Below are 18,173 nucleotides of genomic sequence, written 5' to 3'. Positions count from 1 at the left end.
AAAAAAACCCCAACCAACCACCTCTGCCTGGGCATCGTTCAAGAGCTCTGGCAGGAGCAGATCTGAGATATAGAGTGGGAGGCAGAGTGGGAGGCAAGTTCTGCCTGTGAACTCAACTGCCTAACTGTTGGAATGACAGGTGTACACCGTGACACAAGGCCATGTTCTGCTGTTTTTGATACTGGAGATCAAGCCCACAGCGTTGGTTTTTAGTGTGGTTATTACTCTCAGCCACAACCACAAGTCCAAAATTAGAACTTTAAAGGACTTTTAGGACCAGGTATCGAAACATCTTTGGCTATGCATGGTGGAAGAGCACGCCTTTAATCCTAGGACTTGGGAGGCAGGTGGATCTCTTTGAGTTTGAGGCTAGTCTGGTCTACAGAGGGAGTTCTGGGACAGCCAGGGGTACACAGAGAAACCCTATTTCAAAAAAAGAAAGAAAGAAAAGAAAGAAAAAAACTCAAACCCAAAACCCAAACCAACCAACCAACCAAAAATACAAAGTAAGGGAGACTCACTCACTCACCTTTGATCTTACTATTAGGAAAATCTGGTGTTTAATTAGTAAATGTTGATCAAGCTTCTGTTTTCCATTTGTCAAGATTCAATTTTGAGTGGAGAGCTAACCGTAGACCTTCTGTTCTCAGCAGTGGATCCCTGTGCTCTCAGTAGGCTAGTCTGATTTTATAATCTAGACAAGAACAGTTGCATTAAACTGACAGAGACATTCAAGGAGCTGTCTGAATCCTACCTGCTTAGCAGCTCCTTAAGGATGTGTGATGCACTGTCAACCACTGAGACTTGTTGGTTCGTCCCTGACTGGGCACAGGAGACAGACATTCACTCCTTTTGTGTCCAGTGACTGTGAGGTGTGAGATGTTTACCAAGGGAGCAAGAACTACACAGAGGTTGAGGGTCTTAGTCTGAAGGAAGACTTGGCCTAGCACACTTCACTTTCAGGTAGCTGTACTGACAGCAGCCTGGCCACGTCCATACCCCATGTTCCTGAGACACAAGTGACTGTTGGTTCTCTCCTCTGTAGAAAGATGAGTGCTGTTGAGCACACAGAGATGAATTCCCCTGCTTCTTTCTTCCAGCTCCAGGCCTGGTGGCGAGGGTCAGTGGTCCGGAAGGAAATTGGCAATTTCAAAATGCCCAAGAAAGATAAAGATGACAGCAAAGACTCGAAAGGCAAGGAGAAGGAGAAGAGGAGAAAGAAGTAACCAGTTTCTGCTGAGCCTTCTCAGGCCTCGAGACACTGGGGGTGCTGACCCAGCGCCCACCTCCTGGCTCACAGACCTAGGGAGTTCTCACTGTCTGATACTCTAGTTTTCACACCCCAGTGAGGGCTATCACATGGCTGTAGGACCTCTTCAGACGGGACTGTGGGGAGCCAAGTTGAGTAGCTGTGTGAGCATCCTTCTTCTCGCTCCAGAAAGCAGCTAACTGGCTCATAGTTAAGTCGTAAAAACTCCTGACACATCTGACTCTGACTTTATGCCATATGATTAAAGTGAAAAACTATTATAAGCAAAAGTGAATTCTCACCTAGCATCATGTGCACGCACATGTAGTTAATAAACATTGGCTCTGCCTGTCTTGCAGGGCGACCATTAGTCTAGGGTTGGTGGTGTTGGGGGACAGCACATAAAACACCTCTTACATAAGCAGTTCCAGTGACTTTTCTGGGGACAGATAGGGATGGAAGCATCTGATACAAGATGGAAATGGCATGTAGATACACAGTCCTCCAGGGGTAAAGAATGGGGCACGGGTTCTCCAGAGGCTAGTTTAGAGATACACTTGTCAAAGGAGACACAACTATGTCCATCATCTGGATTTTAAGACGTAAAGAAACCAACCAAACCAACCAACCAACCAACCAACCAACCAACCAACCAGTGTATATGTGGGCCCAGGCTTGGAAACGTGTGCATGCCACAGTGTGCAGGGGGTGGAGTCAGAGGACAGGTTCCAAGAATTGTTTCCTTCTAATGTATCTCTTTGTACTATTTGGGTCTCAGATATCAAACTCAAGTCATTGGACTTGGCAGCAAGCCCCTTTTCCTGCTGAGCCATTTCATTGGCCCTCAACTGTGGTTTTTTTTTTTCCCCTGAGAGAAATGTTACCTTAATGTGTCTCACATATTTCATGAATATAAAATTTAAACTTTTTGATGCAGGGTCTCATGTGGCCCAGGTTGGTTTCAAATTCACTACGTAGTCTAGTGGCCTTGAACCTCATGTTGTGCCTCCTAAGTGCTAGAACTACAGGGGCGAGTGACCATACCTGGTTTATGCAGCGTTGGGAATGGAACTTGGACTCCATGCATGCTAGTAGGCACACTTCTGACTGTACTCCAGCCCCAGCCTGAGTGGAGCCTTCTCATCCACTGCCTACGCAGGCCAGCCTGCTATCTGTACCTCTTTAAGAAAGAGACTGTGAGCCTCAAAGGTTCAGTGAGCCAGATAAATGGCCTTTCCATGACTGGTCTCTGGCAAGAAAACCATGCTTTAGGCTGGAACAATTTAAAGTGTTTATTACATGCTACTGGAGTATATTGGCTTTTAATGTCCACATATAAGATGACATACAGGCAATTTAAAATAACATACACAGTACTGACATATTTATACTTAGAACTTACACAAATATTTACAAACATACAAATATAGGACAATGTTTACAAAAACTTATTAATTACATGTTTATAACACTTCAGAAATAAAATCTGCTGTAAACCATCTCACTGCAATGAAAAAGGCTTCTAAATAACCAAGTTTTCCTTCATTTCTACAACCATCTAAGTACTTAGTTCTTAAAAGTCCATCAGACTCGTCAGCATACCACATTATTAGTCACTGCTGACTAGAGGCAAAGAAACAGCAGGCTCCTTCATTAGTTGCAAGGATGTATTTACAGAGCTGCTGGATTGGAAGCCACCCACTGCTCTGCCTTTTCTAGTCTGTTCTAGGCAGATAGGAAAGTTCCTCTGGAAAGTTCATCAGACCTGCTCATTACAGGGGAATCCTGGTCAGAGTGCCTGGCAGCCTGCAGACTGCTGACATAACATCTCTGCAGGTGGCAGGGCAGAGCCAGGCAGACACTTGGCTCATCTACCTTACCATTGGCAAGGTAGCCATTGCTGGTCAGGGGACTATGACATGGCTAACTTTATCTTTATTTCCCGCTGGGGTCTAGCAAGGTTAAATATCCAAATGAGTTGTCCTTTCCAATTTGGAAACCTGTAAGAAGCCACAGGGCCCAACAGAAGCACTGACCTGCTGTGTGCTGACTCACACTGCGCAACTGTATCCTAACCCTTCAGAGTTGCATTAGTTTGGTAAGTGCATTAAGTAAGGTCTCAGGAAAGCCGCAGTGTTAAAATGTCCTCCTCCTCTTTCTGAGGGAGGGTCTCACTATGGAGCCCTGGCTGTCCTGGAACTCAATATGTGAATAAGATCTGTCTCCTCTGTCACTCAAAAGCTGGGAGTAAAAGCATGTGCCACCCTGCTCGGTAATGTCAACTTTTAGGAACTCTTGTAGCCATTCCAAGTGTTGTATTATGTAATGTCTTCTGGGCCCATTTTCTGTACAATTAAATATGGAATTTAGAAATGATGCTGAGGTTTAATGCTGCCTAGAGGAAGCAAATCTGCGGTCCAGCAGCACAGCTGGTCATAGGCAAGCTCTGGCTGCCACTCTGCGGTCTGCTGGTGAACGGGCTAGGCTCTGAGCTCTGGTTCTACTCTTCTGTGAGGACTACGATGCTCTAGGTTAGACTTACTTTTTCTCGAGAGCTCTAGTCGCCTGAGTTACAGGCATGAGCCACCGTGCCTGGCTGCTGTTACATGCTTTGAAACTTGAATAAAAGTGGCAGCGTTCTAATGAATACTTTTCTGCACGAACAAGGAGAAATATTATTTTGACTAGATATTCAAAATGATTTGGTTCAAAGTCACTTTCAGAGGAAGAATATATATTTTTAATACTTACTTTTATTCATGAGTGTTTTACCTTCATGTATAAATGTAGACCATGCATGTGCCTGGTACCTGCAGAAGCCAGTAGAGTGCAGTGGACCCTTGGGGTTACAAGCAGTTGTGAACCGACTTGTGGGTGTTGGAAACTGAACCCTGACCTGCCAGAGCAGTAAGTGCTCTTACCTACTGAGCCAGCTCTCCAGCCAAAGTCTAATACAGCCCAGTGGGCGGTGGCTTGCATCGCCTGGTGTGGGCTTCAAATCCTGATCCTCCAGCTTCCACTTTTGGGATGTTGGGAATCCCAGGCCACGCGTCTCTCTGAACCTTTTTTCAGGTGATGCTGGGGATGGAACCCTGGTCCAGTCTTAAAGTTACTTTTAGGTGCTGTGCAGGGTAATACTATTCTGAAATGCAAGCCTTGGGAAGAAACCCACAAAAGTTAACAACTATAGGGAAAACCCTATAGAACAAACAGCTTTATGTAATTACTGTATTTGGGTTCTAACTGCAGCAAACACCAAAGATACAACAACTAAAGAGTCCAAACTCTGGGGCAGAGAAGGCTCTGTGCTGTGTTTAAATGAAGGCTCCTCCGCTGTGCTGGAGCCCTTGGACCTTCTGTTCTCTGCTCACAGTGGAGGGTCTTAGGGAGGGGACAGGTGAAAGACAGGAAGCTGTTCTCGGTGCTTTCTTGTAGCTATGGAAACTGGCTGTTACCTGCATGGACTGTAAGAACCGTCTTTCCTTCAGTCCTCTCAGCTTTGTGTTCAGTCCCAGGAGCAGGAGCCGAGTCTGCTGTGCCTGGTCCAGGAGCCTGGGATCAGAACGCAGGGTTCACCAAGGCAAATGCAAACATTGCTGGGCAGTGCATGCTACACTTCAGAGCTTACAACTGTGTGTGGAGTGTGTCTGTTCAGGAAACAGCAGGGTGAGCAAGGAACCACTGTCTAGAAAAAGATGGGGTGGTGGTGGGCAAGCCTGGGGAAGGGCCTGGGTACTGGCCTTAGTTACCTGTTATACTGAGCAGAACCTAGGGCTTCTCCATGGTTTTGCTCTCTTTGACAGAAAAGTCCAAGTCATCATAATACAGCTTTTGATTGAAATGTGGTTGAAAATGCAGTAGGGGTGGTGCCCTCAAACCACAGAACTGTGTGCCTTCAAACAGTGGTCTCCACTGCCTGAGAAAAACAATGTCTGTAGAAATGCAGGTTCTCCGGCCACATCCCAACCTTTGATGCAAATCTGGATTTCACAAATGCTCCAGAGAATGAAGTCCAGTTGTGGAAACCATTGAGCTGTAGACACCTGGGAACTGGCAGAGATAATATGTCTGTCCTCTAAGAGAGCTTACCATCCAACTATGAAAATACTGGCTCTGGCATGGAAAGCGAGCCTGCTCCCTATGAAGAAAGCACAGCCAGCTTAGTCTTCCATGATAGGTCTTCAGTAATCCAAGTTCCACTTAAAAAAACTGTGTCTTCATTAAAAACGAAAAATAGTGGAAACGGGTTTAATCTCCCCTAAAATGGAGAAAAGGAACACAATATTCCTGGCAGGAATCATGAAGACAGTGCTTCTAGGAACACACCGGGCTCGCCCTGAGCAGGCAGTGCCAGCAATCAAGTCTTCCTGCTCCTTGTTTTGGCTGTGCCATCATGGTGCCAACATGCAGGGCCCTGGGAGTCCTCAGACAGCAGAGAGCTGTGGCTGCTGCTGCTGCGGCTGCTGCGGTGGCGGCTGCTTGGGTGGGGCAAGCTCCAGGAGGGCCTGGACTGTCACTGCAACCTGGCCCAACCCTTTCTCTTCTAAAATGTGCAGAGGCAAGCACAATTGCTCCTGAAAGGGGACAATGTGACATAAAACAAACAAACAAAAAGAAAACAGGATGAACATCACAGAACTGAAGAACACAGGTCCTTCCACCCCCACCCCATAATAATCAAGTGAGTTATGGAAAGTCCCTGGTAAACCCACCCTGCTGAAGGAGGCAGACGTAGGCGTGTCTCACACTGGGGTCACTTTATTAACACAATCACAGTCCATACATTTAGAAAAGCAGAACAGGGGACACACATTTACACAACAGAAAAAAACACTGCAGAAAGCCAGACTTACAAAGCAGGTACAAATGTACAAACTGCCCAAGATACAGTGCAGCTCAAGTAGAAGACAGGATTCATGGAGAACACTCTGGGAAGGACACTTAGGCAGCAGGAACACAGCATGGTTTGTCAATGTCTCTGACTGCAGGAGAGGGGAGGGGAGGCCTAAGTCTAAATGAGTTAAAAGTCATATTTAAAAAGAAACTGTGCCGGGTGGTGGTGGCGCATGCCTTTAATCCCAGCACTTGGAAGGAGGCAGAGGCAGGTGGATTTCTGAGTCTGAGGCCAGCCTGGACTACAGAGTGAGTTCCAGGACAGCCAGGGCTACACAGAGAAACCCTGTCTCAGAAAGAAAAGAAAAAAAAAAAAAGAAAGAAAAAAAGAAATTGTGTTTTAGCTGAGTCTGTGTGACCCTAGGACTGAGGAGGTAGAGCCAGATAGGTCTGTGAGTTCAAGGCCAAGCTTAGTAACTGGCCCACAAGAGATGACTACCATTTGGGTAAGAATGTGGAGTGCTAGTGTACAGGTTTGGTTACTCTGAAGAAAAAAGGCAAAAAGAAAAAAAAAACTTTCTGTTTTTAGTTGAGAATGGTCTTGCTGTAGGGCTCAGGCTGGCCTCGGTGTGAGGGTTCCAGGAACACTCCACCACACTCTCTACCACTTCAAACATTACAAAATGAATTGTAGTAAAATTATAGCAAGTATTTTTTTAAGGCAGTTATTGGTAGTTGATGTAATTACATTCTTATTAAATGCTGATTTCGATAAAGTCACAGCAATCTTTTCATTTGCTAATAAGACTAGCAGTTTTGAATACCTCTGCAACTACAGAGTAGCTTTATTTTCGATGAATTTACACTGGGTGGTAGTGGTGCACACCTTTGATCTCAGTTCTCAGGAGGTAGAGGCAGGCAGATACCTGAGTTCTAGGCCAGCCTGGTCTACAGAGAGAGTTCCAGGACAGCCAGGGCTACACAGAGAAACCCTGCCTTGAAAAACCAAAAAAAACCAACCAAACAAAACCCCAAACAGTAACAACAAAAGGAGGAATCTTCGGTCTGCTCTGCATGAGACACGTTCCCCGGGCTGTCCCTATGGTCTGCTCACCAGCACCCAGGCCTGCGCCTGAGCAAGTGGTCATGTGCACAGTGGTCTAGACACCACTCAGAGGTGGCACTTCCACTTGCACATCAACTTTGTGGGTGGATGGTTCCTAGGAACCCACCACTGCCAGGCTAGACCACAAGGTAGCCTCTGAGGGTTTGTTTTTTTTTGTTGTTGTTGTTTTTTTTTTTTTTTTTGGTACTTTTAAAGACAAGGTCCTGCTGTGTAGCCTAGGCTGAACTCCAAGTAATCCTGTTTCAGCATCCTAAATGCTGGGATTATAGGTGTGTATCATCACACCTGGCTTTAAGTCTGACTCTGCGTGTGTATAAAAGGATCAAACTCTACAGAACTGGACAATAATCACAGATCCAGGATGTCTTATAAATAAACTAGCCCACATGCAGACACTCTGGGAGGCACTGCTGGATAGCACTACAGTCTGTCACTGCATAGCGTGAGCGGTGGACAGTAAAGGACAGCTCTCTTCAGATGGAAGTAGATGAGGGTAAGCAGATGGTCAGTGGACTACAGCCGAGCACTGTGTGGCTGTCACCCCCCAAGCTGAGGGCCAGTGGACTACAGCAGGGTACTGCGTTGCTGTTGTCCTCCTGAGCTGAGGGCCAGTGGACTACAGTGGGGTACTGTGTTGCTGTCATCCCCAAGCTGAGGGCCAGCTTTGTTCATGGAGTTTGGAGACAGCATCTGTAAGGACTGCCATCTGACTGCAGCAGTGTCGCTCCCGGCCTGAGTCCAGACACTATTTACTAAGTGTTCTGAGAGCAGACTGCAGCTTCTCTGGGACGCATGGCTCAGATACAACTGTACAGCCTACAACACACAAACTTCACCTATTAAAAATGGGTCACATATGTTAGAAATGATATGAATTCCAAACATCACATTCCAACAGGTCTCCAGCAGGGGATCTGTTTTCAGGAGCACACATGGTAACCATGGCCAGATCTCCTCAGATGCAGCCTCTGTTCAGCCGCTTAGTGTGCACCGTCTAAAATGGATACACTGGGCTCAGAAGAGCAGTCTGGGAAATCTCCAGTATTTTTAAACTAAAAATCCAGAGCAAACTAAAATTGGTATTTTAAGTGTCCCATGCCTTCTAAATGTCCAAACACTGTTAAAATTGAGGGTAGGTTAGGACTTCAGGGCAGGGACCTAAGTGATAAGGTACTCCAAAGTAGAAATGCTACCAGTATTTTCATGATGAGCAGCTGCTGAAAGGCTCAGATAGTCTTTACTTCAAAACTGAAGTTGTTTCACAGTATAAAAGGATGGCCAGAGTCCTCTAAGACTCAGGATTGCTTTAATAAAAACACTGTGACCTTTCCATGTGAGAGACAAGGCTCAGGGCAAGAGGGGAGCCAGGGACTAGAGGGAACACTCCTCTCGGCTAGCTGTCGCTAGTGCTGCGACCCGATGTACTGTCCTGTGGACACAGGCGAGACAATGCACTTGCAATTTCTCAAGTCAGGGTCTGAAACACACGTGTGTCAGCAGTTCTGCATGAGAAACAAACCTTCACCCAGTACAGGAAGGAGCTGGACGGCGCTGGCTGCGTGGTCAGCTGTAGGTGAAGACCCGGTAATAAAGCACACAGAGAATTAACATTAAAGAACAGTAAAATGCCACAAAACCCAGAAGCTGGACAGACAGAGAGACAAAGCTGGATTCTTCCGCACGTGCCCCAAGAGAGAGCAGCGTTTCAACAGTTCTCTTAAGGCTGAGGTTTAGCTGAAGGATGTCGGAAGGAGAACAGAGATTGTCCTGTCCACATGCGAGCAGGAAAGGAAAACAGAAAAACAAAGTCAGTGCAGCGGATCGCAGACGGCAGAGCTCAGAAACCCAGCATTCTCAGTCGGACACCCCCCCCCCGCAGCATCTCATCACAAACAAGACAACGCTGAAGAACAAGGCTGGCTCATCCCCGCACAGCTGAGTTCTGCTGAGCAGCAGGACGAGCTTGCTTACTGAAGGCTAGCTACGGCTCTGGGGAGACGACGGTGGGAGCTGGCTGTGTGTGAGCCTGACAGTGGGAGGGCCTTATCTCAATCCCACTCCTCCTCACCACTGAGGCAAGAGTGGGGACAGAGTGGGGATGCTCATTAGAGTAGGGAATTATGAACCCAGGCAACCCAGATGCTCAAAGACGGAGGCAAGCCTTGCAGTGAGGGAGGGTTACTATGGAGGAGTCAGGTGCACGGACTCCGACCGTCTGATCCAGTCTGTCATCCTTGCATGTAGTTCACTAGGCACACAACAGAATGGAGGGAGTGTCTAAAGTCACCATTAGTGGACTCAATCTGGAAATATTAACATACATAATAATTCTAGGGTATAAGACAATGGACTCAAATACAGGTTTTTTAAAAATGTAAAACACTTAATAAAAGCATAATAATAAAAGTGAATCTCCATAAACTTCCCTATCCAGAGGCTCTCTGAGTTTTCTTATTTTTTAGTGATTCCTTCTCATTCTAAGGGTGCGCGGGAACAGGCCCTAGAGAAACACTACTATTGCCACATCCCAAGCCTGTTTTCCTTCATAACCTGACTCATTTTTGGGTATCGTTTATCTTTCATTTTATTTTTGTTTGAAATAGGGTCTCATATCACCTGTATTGTGTCAAACTCACTATGTAGCTGAAATGACCTTCAACTCTGGATTCTGCCCCACTTTCCCGGTGCAGAGTACAGGCATGCCTCTCCATAGCGCACTCACCGTGCTCGCACAACTCTGTAGTCACACTGAGAAGTTCTGGCCTTCATAGTTACTGTCTACCTGGGCCTGAGTCGGACACACTAAGGTACTAAGTTCTCTGTTTTATAGTCCAGTAAGACTAGAAGGAGGTGAGACCAAGCAAGACTGAGAGCTAGCTTGAAGCTACCACTTTGTGAGTTCCTTATCCTTCACTCTGTCCAGAAAAATGACTAATTTTCGGCAGCAGTAGAAGCAGGACTAGAAGTCATGGAAACTGTAGAGAAGTGGCTGGGAGGTAGAGGAAGGAGAAAGAAGTGGTCTGAGTGGATGTCCACTTCCTCCATGTGGCAGAGGAAATAGAAGCGGGGCTGTGGATACATAGAACCCAGCCTAGCCACCCTGGGGAAAGGTCGGTTTTAAACTGCACCTTTTCTGTCTGTTTCTGCCTTCGAATAGCTCAGCTCAGGTGGAACGCTGGCTGGGCTGTAATGAGCACTCCTCAGCCCCACTTGGAAAATGCTGACTTAAGTCCATAGCCTAAAGCTACTGTTTTTAGAGTTTGCTGACAATGGCAGAACATTCTGGAAGGGCTCCAGGCTACAGCCTTTACATCTGAGACAAGGTGGCTCTGCAGAGCCTGGCAGGCAGCTCTCATGTCTAGGAACGGGGCAGAGGAGGGCTCTCAGCAGGTGCCAGCAGGGGCAGAGGCAGCGGCTGCTGTTTCCTAGGCTCGCCATTCGCTGCGCCAGTGCAAGCCATACTCTGGTTCAGTGCACATGCTGAGCTGACCTAAGACAGGGATACCTCTTTCACTGTGGAGGAAATACTGCCAGCTCCTTAGAAAATGGTAAATGGTCTCAGTGCATGTAAAATGGTTTTATAAGCTTTTATAAAACAGTAATATAAGAATGTCTGACTTTGTCCATAAGAATAAAAAAAGTCACACCTGAGTTTAGAAAAGGGGAACTACAAACCCGTAACAGCAAACAGGAACAGATTGCTGTACCTGGTAAGGCTAAGGAGCGGGTGTGGAATTCATGCTGGCTAATGTGGATGCAAGGCCAGAACTGGCTTTCTTAGTCTGACATGTGTGAAGCTCTTGGCCAGTTAGAACAGGCTGGTGAACTGGGTGAAAAGCATCACTGGGTTAAAAAGGGCTTAACTTGGAGACAACAGGTGCTTCTGGTGGGCCGGGAGCCAGCCCTGGGCTTCTGACAGAGGCCGCCTGTGTTTTGCACTCTGCAGACCGACAAAGCTAAGGCTTGAGGACTGGAGATGGTGGCTCAGCGGCACATAAGACGTGTGCTCAGCAGAGCATCCAGGAGGCACAGCTACCACCTACAGCAAGAACCTGCTACACACCACAGCAAGCTGTTAATTCTTGACACTGGTGCTGAGCATGGTGGTGGGCATGAGTTCCAGCACTGGGGTAGGAGGGACGCTTCCCAGAGTTCCAAGACTAACTTGAGCACACACAGATCTCAGAGTCCATTTCTTCTATCATTGAAAACTGTGCACTCCTCAGAGTAAAGCAGCTTTTAACTGCTCTTCAATGGAGCCTCTGAAAGAGCAGTGTAAACATTTCTTTTCCTATTGACTCTATAAGTAATGTTTAATTATAGTACTATGAAGGCAGGAAACACAATAGAGCCGTCATTCTCAGCCTTCCTAATGCCGTGACTCTTTCATAGTTCCTCACGGTGTGGGGATCCTCCCAACCATCAAGTTACTTTTATTGCTAATCACAAGTGTAATTTTTCTACTTGTACGAACTGTAATATAAATCTCTGTGTTTTCTGATGGCTCCAGGTGGCCCTGTGAAAGGGTCAGTCATCTCCCTGAGGGTCAGGACCCACAGACTGAGAACCACTGCACAGGGCTCCACAGAAGCACTGTCCCCTTAAAACATGCTCATACGTGCAGATGCGCTGGCTTCCAAGACTGCAGCCTAGTGGAAAAGCAGGTGGAAGCTGAATTAAACCTCTAATTTAGTTAGGAGGACTAGCATTTGGACCACCTACCTGTACGGCTATACTACTTATGTATTTTACTTAAGTATCTGGGAAATTTGGGTGAAGTACACACAGGAACTCTGCTATTTTTGTATGATTTTGTGAAGCCTAAAATTATTCAAAATTAATACATGCTTAAAATGTATTAAAAATGTTAAAAAATTGAAGGCAAAAATGAATTCCCAATCTGAAAGGTATCTGTGTGGAAAAGATTGTCAAATACAGCTCTACTTCGGTCAAACAGCTAGTGGGATGCTTAAGGAAATAGGACAATTATTTTTCATTTATTAGTTATAATACAATTATGTAAATCAACGCTTAGCAGTTTCCTTAAGACCCTTGGAAATGTGGGAAGCATGAAAGGATGTTGCTGGAGAGAACACTGACAGTCTTGTAATAACACGTTGTGTTAGTAGTGAGTCAGCAACTACTCCTGGTAAGAACAATTACGCACACGCACACGCACACGTGCACACACACTCACACACACATACACGTTACCTGGGGTACACCGATTTTTCTGCAAGCATCCAGGAAGTTCTCCACATTCCGCCTGCACTTTGCCATCGTTAATTTAGGCTGCAGTGAGACAAGAAAGAAGGAAACCGTTATCAACAAGGGTCAAAGGAACGCAGACTTCAAACTCCTCCTGTAAGCTGCCTCACAGACCAACTGCTAGGCACACTAGGGGCTCGGCAAAAGTTTTCTTAAAAGATCAAACACCGAGTGTCAATCTCAAGAGCCTGGGAACTGTTACGGCCACTCCATTCTTCCAGGAGCACGGCATCCGCCATGAGGACCAACGAGCCACTGTGGCTGCTTTCCAAGAAAATCCTATTTGCAGAAATAGGAGCCGGCTGTGAGAGGAGTTGGCCACCTCCCAATGCCTGTGTTTGCTTTGGTTTAGTAAGATAAGTGATAAGAAGATAGGTTTTTTTTTTCATTCTGAAAAAAGAAAATTGGAGAGGACATCATGAAAATGTATCGTCTAGTGGTTCATTGTTCAAGCATGGCCACAACTAACAGTTTATTTTCTTTTGGTTTATTATTTTTAACCCTGACTGGCTTAGAACTGGATAGACCAGGCTAGAACTGTGTAGACCAGACCAACTTAGAGAGTCACCTGTCTCTGCCTCCTGAGTGCTGGGATTAAAGATGTGTGCTGTTATACCTGGTTCTATTTTAAAATATCATTTTATTATTATTTTATACATGTGAGTGTTTTGTCTGCATGCATACCTGTATATATTGTACATGCAGTGCCTGTAGAATCCAGAGGTGTTGGGTCCTTGTGAACTGGAATTATGGACAGGTGTGAGCTGCCATGTGGGTGCTGGGAATTGAACCTAGTTCTAGTTCTGCAGGAACAGCCAGTGCTCTTAATAGTGACTCTATATTTTGCATTTAACTCATTAGACATTTTGGAAATTAAGAAAGCCTTAACAATGGCTACAGAGCTACTTTACAAGATGAAAAGTCGACACAAGAAATGTCCTTAATTACTAACTAGTGAGTTTACTTTTCTGTAAAGATCTGGAAACACTAGAGATAGAGGCACCTCATATCCTCTCAAAGTTTTGCTTCTCTCCTAGCTGGTTGTCATGGAACATAATGTAAGAAAAGCAGGAATTTGATATTCTAAAATGATGTTCAAGTATCAGGTATAGAAGCCAGATGTTTGCAGGGACTGTGACCTACAGATTTTTTTAAATTAGTAAGTACATGGACACTTGAACCATCTCTAGAAACAAAAGACTTCACTTGTAAAATCTGAGTTTTCTGCAAACATGAAACATAATAAGCAAGGAAAGAGGGCACTGTAGCCCTGACCAGGCAAAGGCAGGCAGGGCAAGGCTCAGCTTCGCCACAGACAATGAAAAGGCAACCAGTGGGAGGGAAGGAAATGAACATTTATCCCCAGTTCGGGTGGAACAACCTGCAAAGGATCTTGAAAAGACAACAGGAACTTAGTGTACAGGGAGGGCACTGGCCCTGGGCAGCTTCTCCCGCTGTCACAGACACCATGACCAAAAGCATGATGGGAAGGAAAGAAAGGGTTTACTTCATTTTACACTTTGGGGTCTATCATCAGGGACGCCAGGCAGGAGAGCTCAAGGAGGGCAGGGACCTAAAAGCAGGACCGAAGTAGAGGCCGAGGAAGGATTATGTTTATACTGGCTGGCTCTCCATTCATGGCTTGCTCAGCTTGCCTTCTGTCCTTGCTAATGCCAGATTCTTAACTTTAGTCAAAAGGCAGGGAAAGATGAAACATAAACTGTACAGCCACGATTTCCTGAGATGGTACAGAACAGCCCGGGCTTCTCTAGTCACAATGGGCTCTAAGGCTGCCCCTGATTATGCCGGGAGGTGCACATAGACACAGGGAACCACGGCCTCTTTAGCTCCAGAGAAAGGTAAGCTGGACTGAGAGGCAAAGGGGAAAGCTCTAGGAGGAGCTACTGGGCAAAGGGACCCAAATAAAGAGTGTGTAGGGTTAGATATGCCAGGAACCCCAGAATGTGGTATGGCAGGAGACAGAGTTCAAGGCCAGCCTAGCTTAAAGGGGACAAAAAAAACTAGCTGGGTATAGCAGTACACACTTTTAATCCCAGAACTTAAGAGATGAAGGCAGGTGGATTTCCGTATTGGTCTACAAAGTTCTAGGCCTGCCAGAACTATACAATAAGACTCTGCCTCAAACAAAACAAAACAAAAACAACAACAAACCCCCCACAAAACAACAACAACAACAACAAAACCCAATCCAACAAAAAACCTCCCAAATCCAACAAGACAAATTGCTTCACTTTGGCATATCCATCCATTCATCTCTCCACATGCCTTACAAGTTTGGAAACACAAGCAAGTATCATACACATTACTTCCAGCGGAGTAGGTAAGACTGGTCAGGGCCCTGGTCTGAGTTTAGTAGAGAGGGTTGAGCAGGAGCAACCATGAGCACTGTGTTTTACAAAAGAGGGAAACCAGTTTTTGAAATATTGATATTTATGAGGGGCAGACTGACAAACCAGGCTATGGGAAGACAAATGCCTGTTTCTATGTAAAAGCAAGGGTTAAAGGTTAAGGTTAATGCTGCTAATTAGCAGTTCAAATGCAATTTACTATGGTTTATATGAAAATGGAGACTGAGGACAGGAGACCTGTGGGGAGAGGGGAGAGGGGAGAGGGGAGAGGGGAGAGGGGAGAGGGGAGAGGGGAGAGGGGAGAGGAGAGAGAGAGAGGAGAGAGAGAGGGGAGAGGGGAGAGGGGAGAGGAGAGAGGGGAGAGGAGAGAGGGGAGAGAGAGAGAGGAGAGAGAGGGGAGAGAGGAGAGAGGGGAGAGGAGAGAGGGGAGAGGGGAGAGGAGAGAGGAGAGAGAGAGAGAGGAGAGAGGAGAGAGAGAGGAGAGAGGGGAGAGGGGAGAGGAGAGAGAGAGAGAGGAGAGAGAGAGGAGAGGGGAGAGAGGGGAGAGGAGAGAGGGGAGAGGAGAGAGGAGAGAAAGAGAGAGGAGAGAGGAGAGAGAGAGGAGAGAGGAGAGAGGGGAGAGGGGAGAGGAGAGAGGAGGAGGAAGAGAGAGAGAGAGAGAGAAGAGGAGAGAGGAGGAGGAAGAGAGAGAGAGAGAGAGGACTCGCTCAGTACACATTGCTATCACATGAGAACCAGCAGAAGCAACTGGAAACATACAAGTGTGGGGTAGAACGGGAGATTTCCTGAGATATTCCCCACAGGACACATTTCTAATTGATGAGGGAAGAGGAGAGACTGTCTCCCCAGTCCCCCCTCTCCCTCAGCATTTACTACATTCCAGGAATGCAGGCCAGTGTTTCACAACTGGGATACAACCTCCTGTTATATGCTGATACAACTTGTGTATCCATTCTTCAGTTTAGCTAGTGCATGGAAGCCCTGTTGTCCAAGAAGCCCACACACCCCACACTTTCCACCTCTTGTGGGAACATCAATAGAAGGGCTCGTTCATCAGCGGGACACAGGCCGTAGTCTCCCATCACTCACTCCTCCATCTTAAGTAGCAAAGCTTACAGGAATCCACTATCGCCAAAAGTTTTCCCAGAATTTCAAATGGCATGATATATGATTTTTGGCAGAAAAGTCTAGTCTCTTTTATTTCTATAATATAGAGTCTACACTGAATTTGAAAAGATCAAGAGATAAAAAATTAAATATTTAAAATGATTCAAACTTTTTTTTTTTTGGTCCAAAAAGCCTACAGCACCCGGTATTCCCAGGCGGTCTCCCATCCAAGTACTAACCAGGCCTGACCTTGCTTAGCTTCCGAGATCAGACGAGATCAGGCACGTTCAGGGTGGTATGGCCGTAGACCAAACTTTTTTTCAGGCAGTGAAAACTTTATCATTTTTTAAAGCAGGGTGTCACATAGCACAGGCTGACTTCAAACTTGATATATATATATCCATCTAGGATGCCCTTGAGCTCCTGATCTTCCTGTTTCAAACTCTTAAGTGCTTGGATTACAGGTGTGACCTAGCATGACCAGCTTAAAGATATACATGTGTATGCATACATACATACATACATACATATATACTACTATATATATTTTACTATCTATATATTTTACTACTATCGTGTGTATTCACATGGCGTGGGGGCGTGGGGGTATATGTGCTGTGGCACTCTGTGGAGTTGGTTCGTCCCTTCCCCTGTGTGTGGGTTCCAGAAATCAACCTTGTATGGCAAACTCTACCTTTTGCACCTTCTCACTCGCCCAACACTTTATATTTGTTTGCTGTGCCTTTTTATGTTTGTTTTTGATACAAGGTCTCGCTATGCAGCCTTGGCTGGTCCAAGCTTGAACTCATAGATTTACCTGCCTTTGACTCACAAGTGCTAGAATTAAAGGTGTTAACTATAAAAACAACTTGTATTCTCCTGCTCTGCTGACCTAGGCCTCGTCCTGGAAGCTTCTAGTCTCCATACAATCTAATCTAGGCCTAGAAAGTTTTCAGCTTGAGGCTTGCTGCTGAATAAACTCACTCCTTAGTTCTTTCTGAGCTTTGGCTGGCTGGTTCAACTCAGTTCTTCTGGCTTCTCTCAGCAGCTCCTGAATTGCTCTTCTTGGCTTCAAAGTAACTCAGGCAATATGCGCTACTCTTCTGGCTCCTTCTCATTCTCTGGCTCCTTCTGTCTTCACCTGAGTCTAATTTGGTCTCTCTCTGCAACTTCCATAAAACTGTCTTCTCCTTTTCTTCTCTTTCTCTGCACTGTTCTCTGTTTTCACTCTCTGAGTGTTGGGCATATCCAATCCTGTCAAATCTTTCTCTGATTGATTTCTTATCTGCCACTCAATTAGTCACCACTCTCAAACATGAGTGCTTCCCTCTACAAACTAACTTTACCTTCATTGTTTAGGATTAAAGATATATGCTAAGGCTGAGCCACACCACAACAAGAAACAGTTTTTCAGTAAATAACATAGTCTTGGAGTTCAGTGTGATCACACCACTCTTGGCTCAAAAATTTTATTTTTTAAAATTTGCTTTCATTAAAATTTTATTTAGAAGTATGGGGCTGGAATGATAGGTTTGGTTCATAGCACCCATAAGCTGGCTCACAGCCACCTCTAACTTCAGTTCCAGGGAATCCAATGCTCTCTTTTGGGTTCCATGGGCTCTTGTGATGCACATAAAATCATTCATGTGCGTGCACATACGTGTACACACACAATTTAAAAACTTTTTTCTTAAAATATAAGGAAACCCTTTAAAATCATCCCTAAAGCCTTAATAAGCATGTATAATAGAGCAAACTCAATTTGAGACTATTAATGAACGGCTGCAGAGATGGCTCAGAGGATAAGAGTGGATGCTGCTCTTGCAGAGGACCACAGTTCAGTTCCCAGCACCAACATAGCTCACAACTACCTGTAAGTCCAGCTCCAGGAGATCTGACACCCTCTTCTAGACTCAGTCAGGACAGAACTCATATGTACAGATCCACATTCAAATGACACATACACATAATTTTAAAAATCTGCCGGGCGTGGTGGTGCACGCCTTTAATCCCAGCACTTGGGAGGCAGAGGAAGGCGGATTTCTGAGTTCGAGGCCAGCCTGGTCTACAAAGTGAGTTCCAGGACAGCCATAGCTATACAGAGAAACCCTGTCTCGAAAAACCAAAAAAAAAAAAAAAAAAAAAAAAAAAAAAAATCCTAGAAAAAGGAAGAACAATAATGTTCATAGGGCCTGATCCCACTTCTGAGAGGTAGTGAATT

At 45.6% G+C, this 18,173-nt stretch overlaps 2 protein-coding genes and 1 non-coding gene across 23 annotated transcripts in view; 1 reads left to right on the top strand and 2 right to left on the bottom strand.

Moving 5' to 3' along the window:
- Iqcg (IQ motif containing G) overlaps positions 1-3,894 on the top strand; it is a 42,876-nt gene extending 38,982 nt beyond the window's left edge. For 2 of the 4 annotated variants that reach the window (XM_006522519.4, XM_011246004.3), the window contains exon 11: positions 1,101-3,625. In XM_006522519.4, coding sequence (XP_006522582.1) covers positions 1,101-1,226 — 126 coding nt within the window. In that variant the 3' untranslated portion in view covers positions 1,227-3,625. Of the gene's footprint in view, positions 1-1,100 lie in introns of all 4 variants that reach the window. The other 2 variants (NM_178378.3, XM_006522520.4) reach the window with 2 other exon arrangements.
- Lrch3 (leucine-rich repeats and calponin homology (CH) domain containing 3) overlaps positions 2,135-18,173 on the bottom strand; it is a 101,947-nt gene continuing 85,908 nt past the window's right edge. For 10 of the 18 annotated variants that reach the window (XM_030249271.1, XM_030249272.1, XM_006522528.3 and 7 more), the window contains 2 exons: positions 12,423-12,500; positions 2,556-8,975 (listed from right to left, as the gene is read on the bottom strand). In XM_030249271.1, the coding sequence (XP_030105131.1) occupies positions 8,772-8,975; positions 12,423-12,500 (282 nt within the window). In that variant the 3' untranslated portion in view covers positions 2,556-8,771. Of the gene's footprint in view, positions 8,976-12,422; positions 12,501-18,173 lie in introns of all 18 variants that reach the window. The other 8 variants (NM_001081255.1, NM_001310672.1, NM_001310673.1 and 5 more) reach the window with 5 other exon arrangements.
- n-R5s33 lies at positions 16,143-16,261 on the bottom strand. The gene has a single exon (XR_003951977.1). It is a non-coding gene; the product is annotated as a 5S ribosomal RNA (ribosomal RNA).

Source organism: Mus musculus, chromosome 16 (genome assembly GCF_000001635.26).
Source record: "Mus musculus strain C57BL/6J chromosome 16, GRCm38.p6 C57BL/6J".
Taxonomy (NCBI): domain Eukaryota; kingdom Metazoa; phylum Chordata; class Mammalia; order Rodentia; family Muridae; genus Mus; species Mus musculus.
The sequence above is the reverse complement of the archived record's forward strand: the minus strand, read 5'-3'. Positions and strand labels throughout refer to the sequence as shown.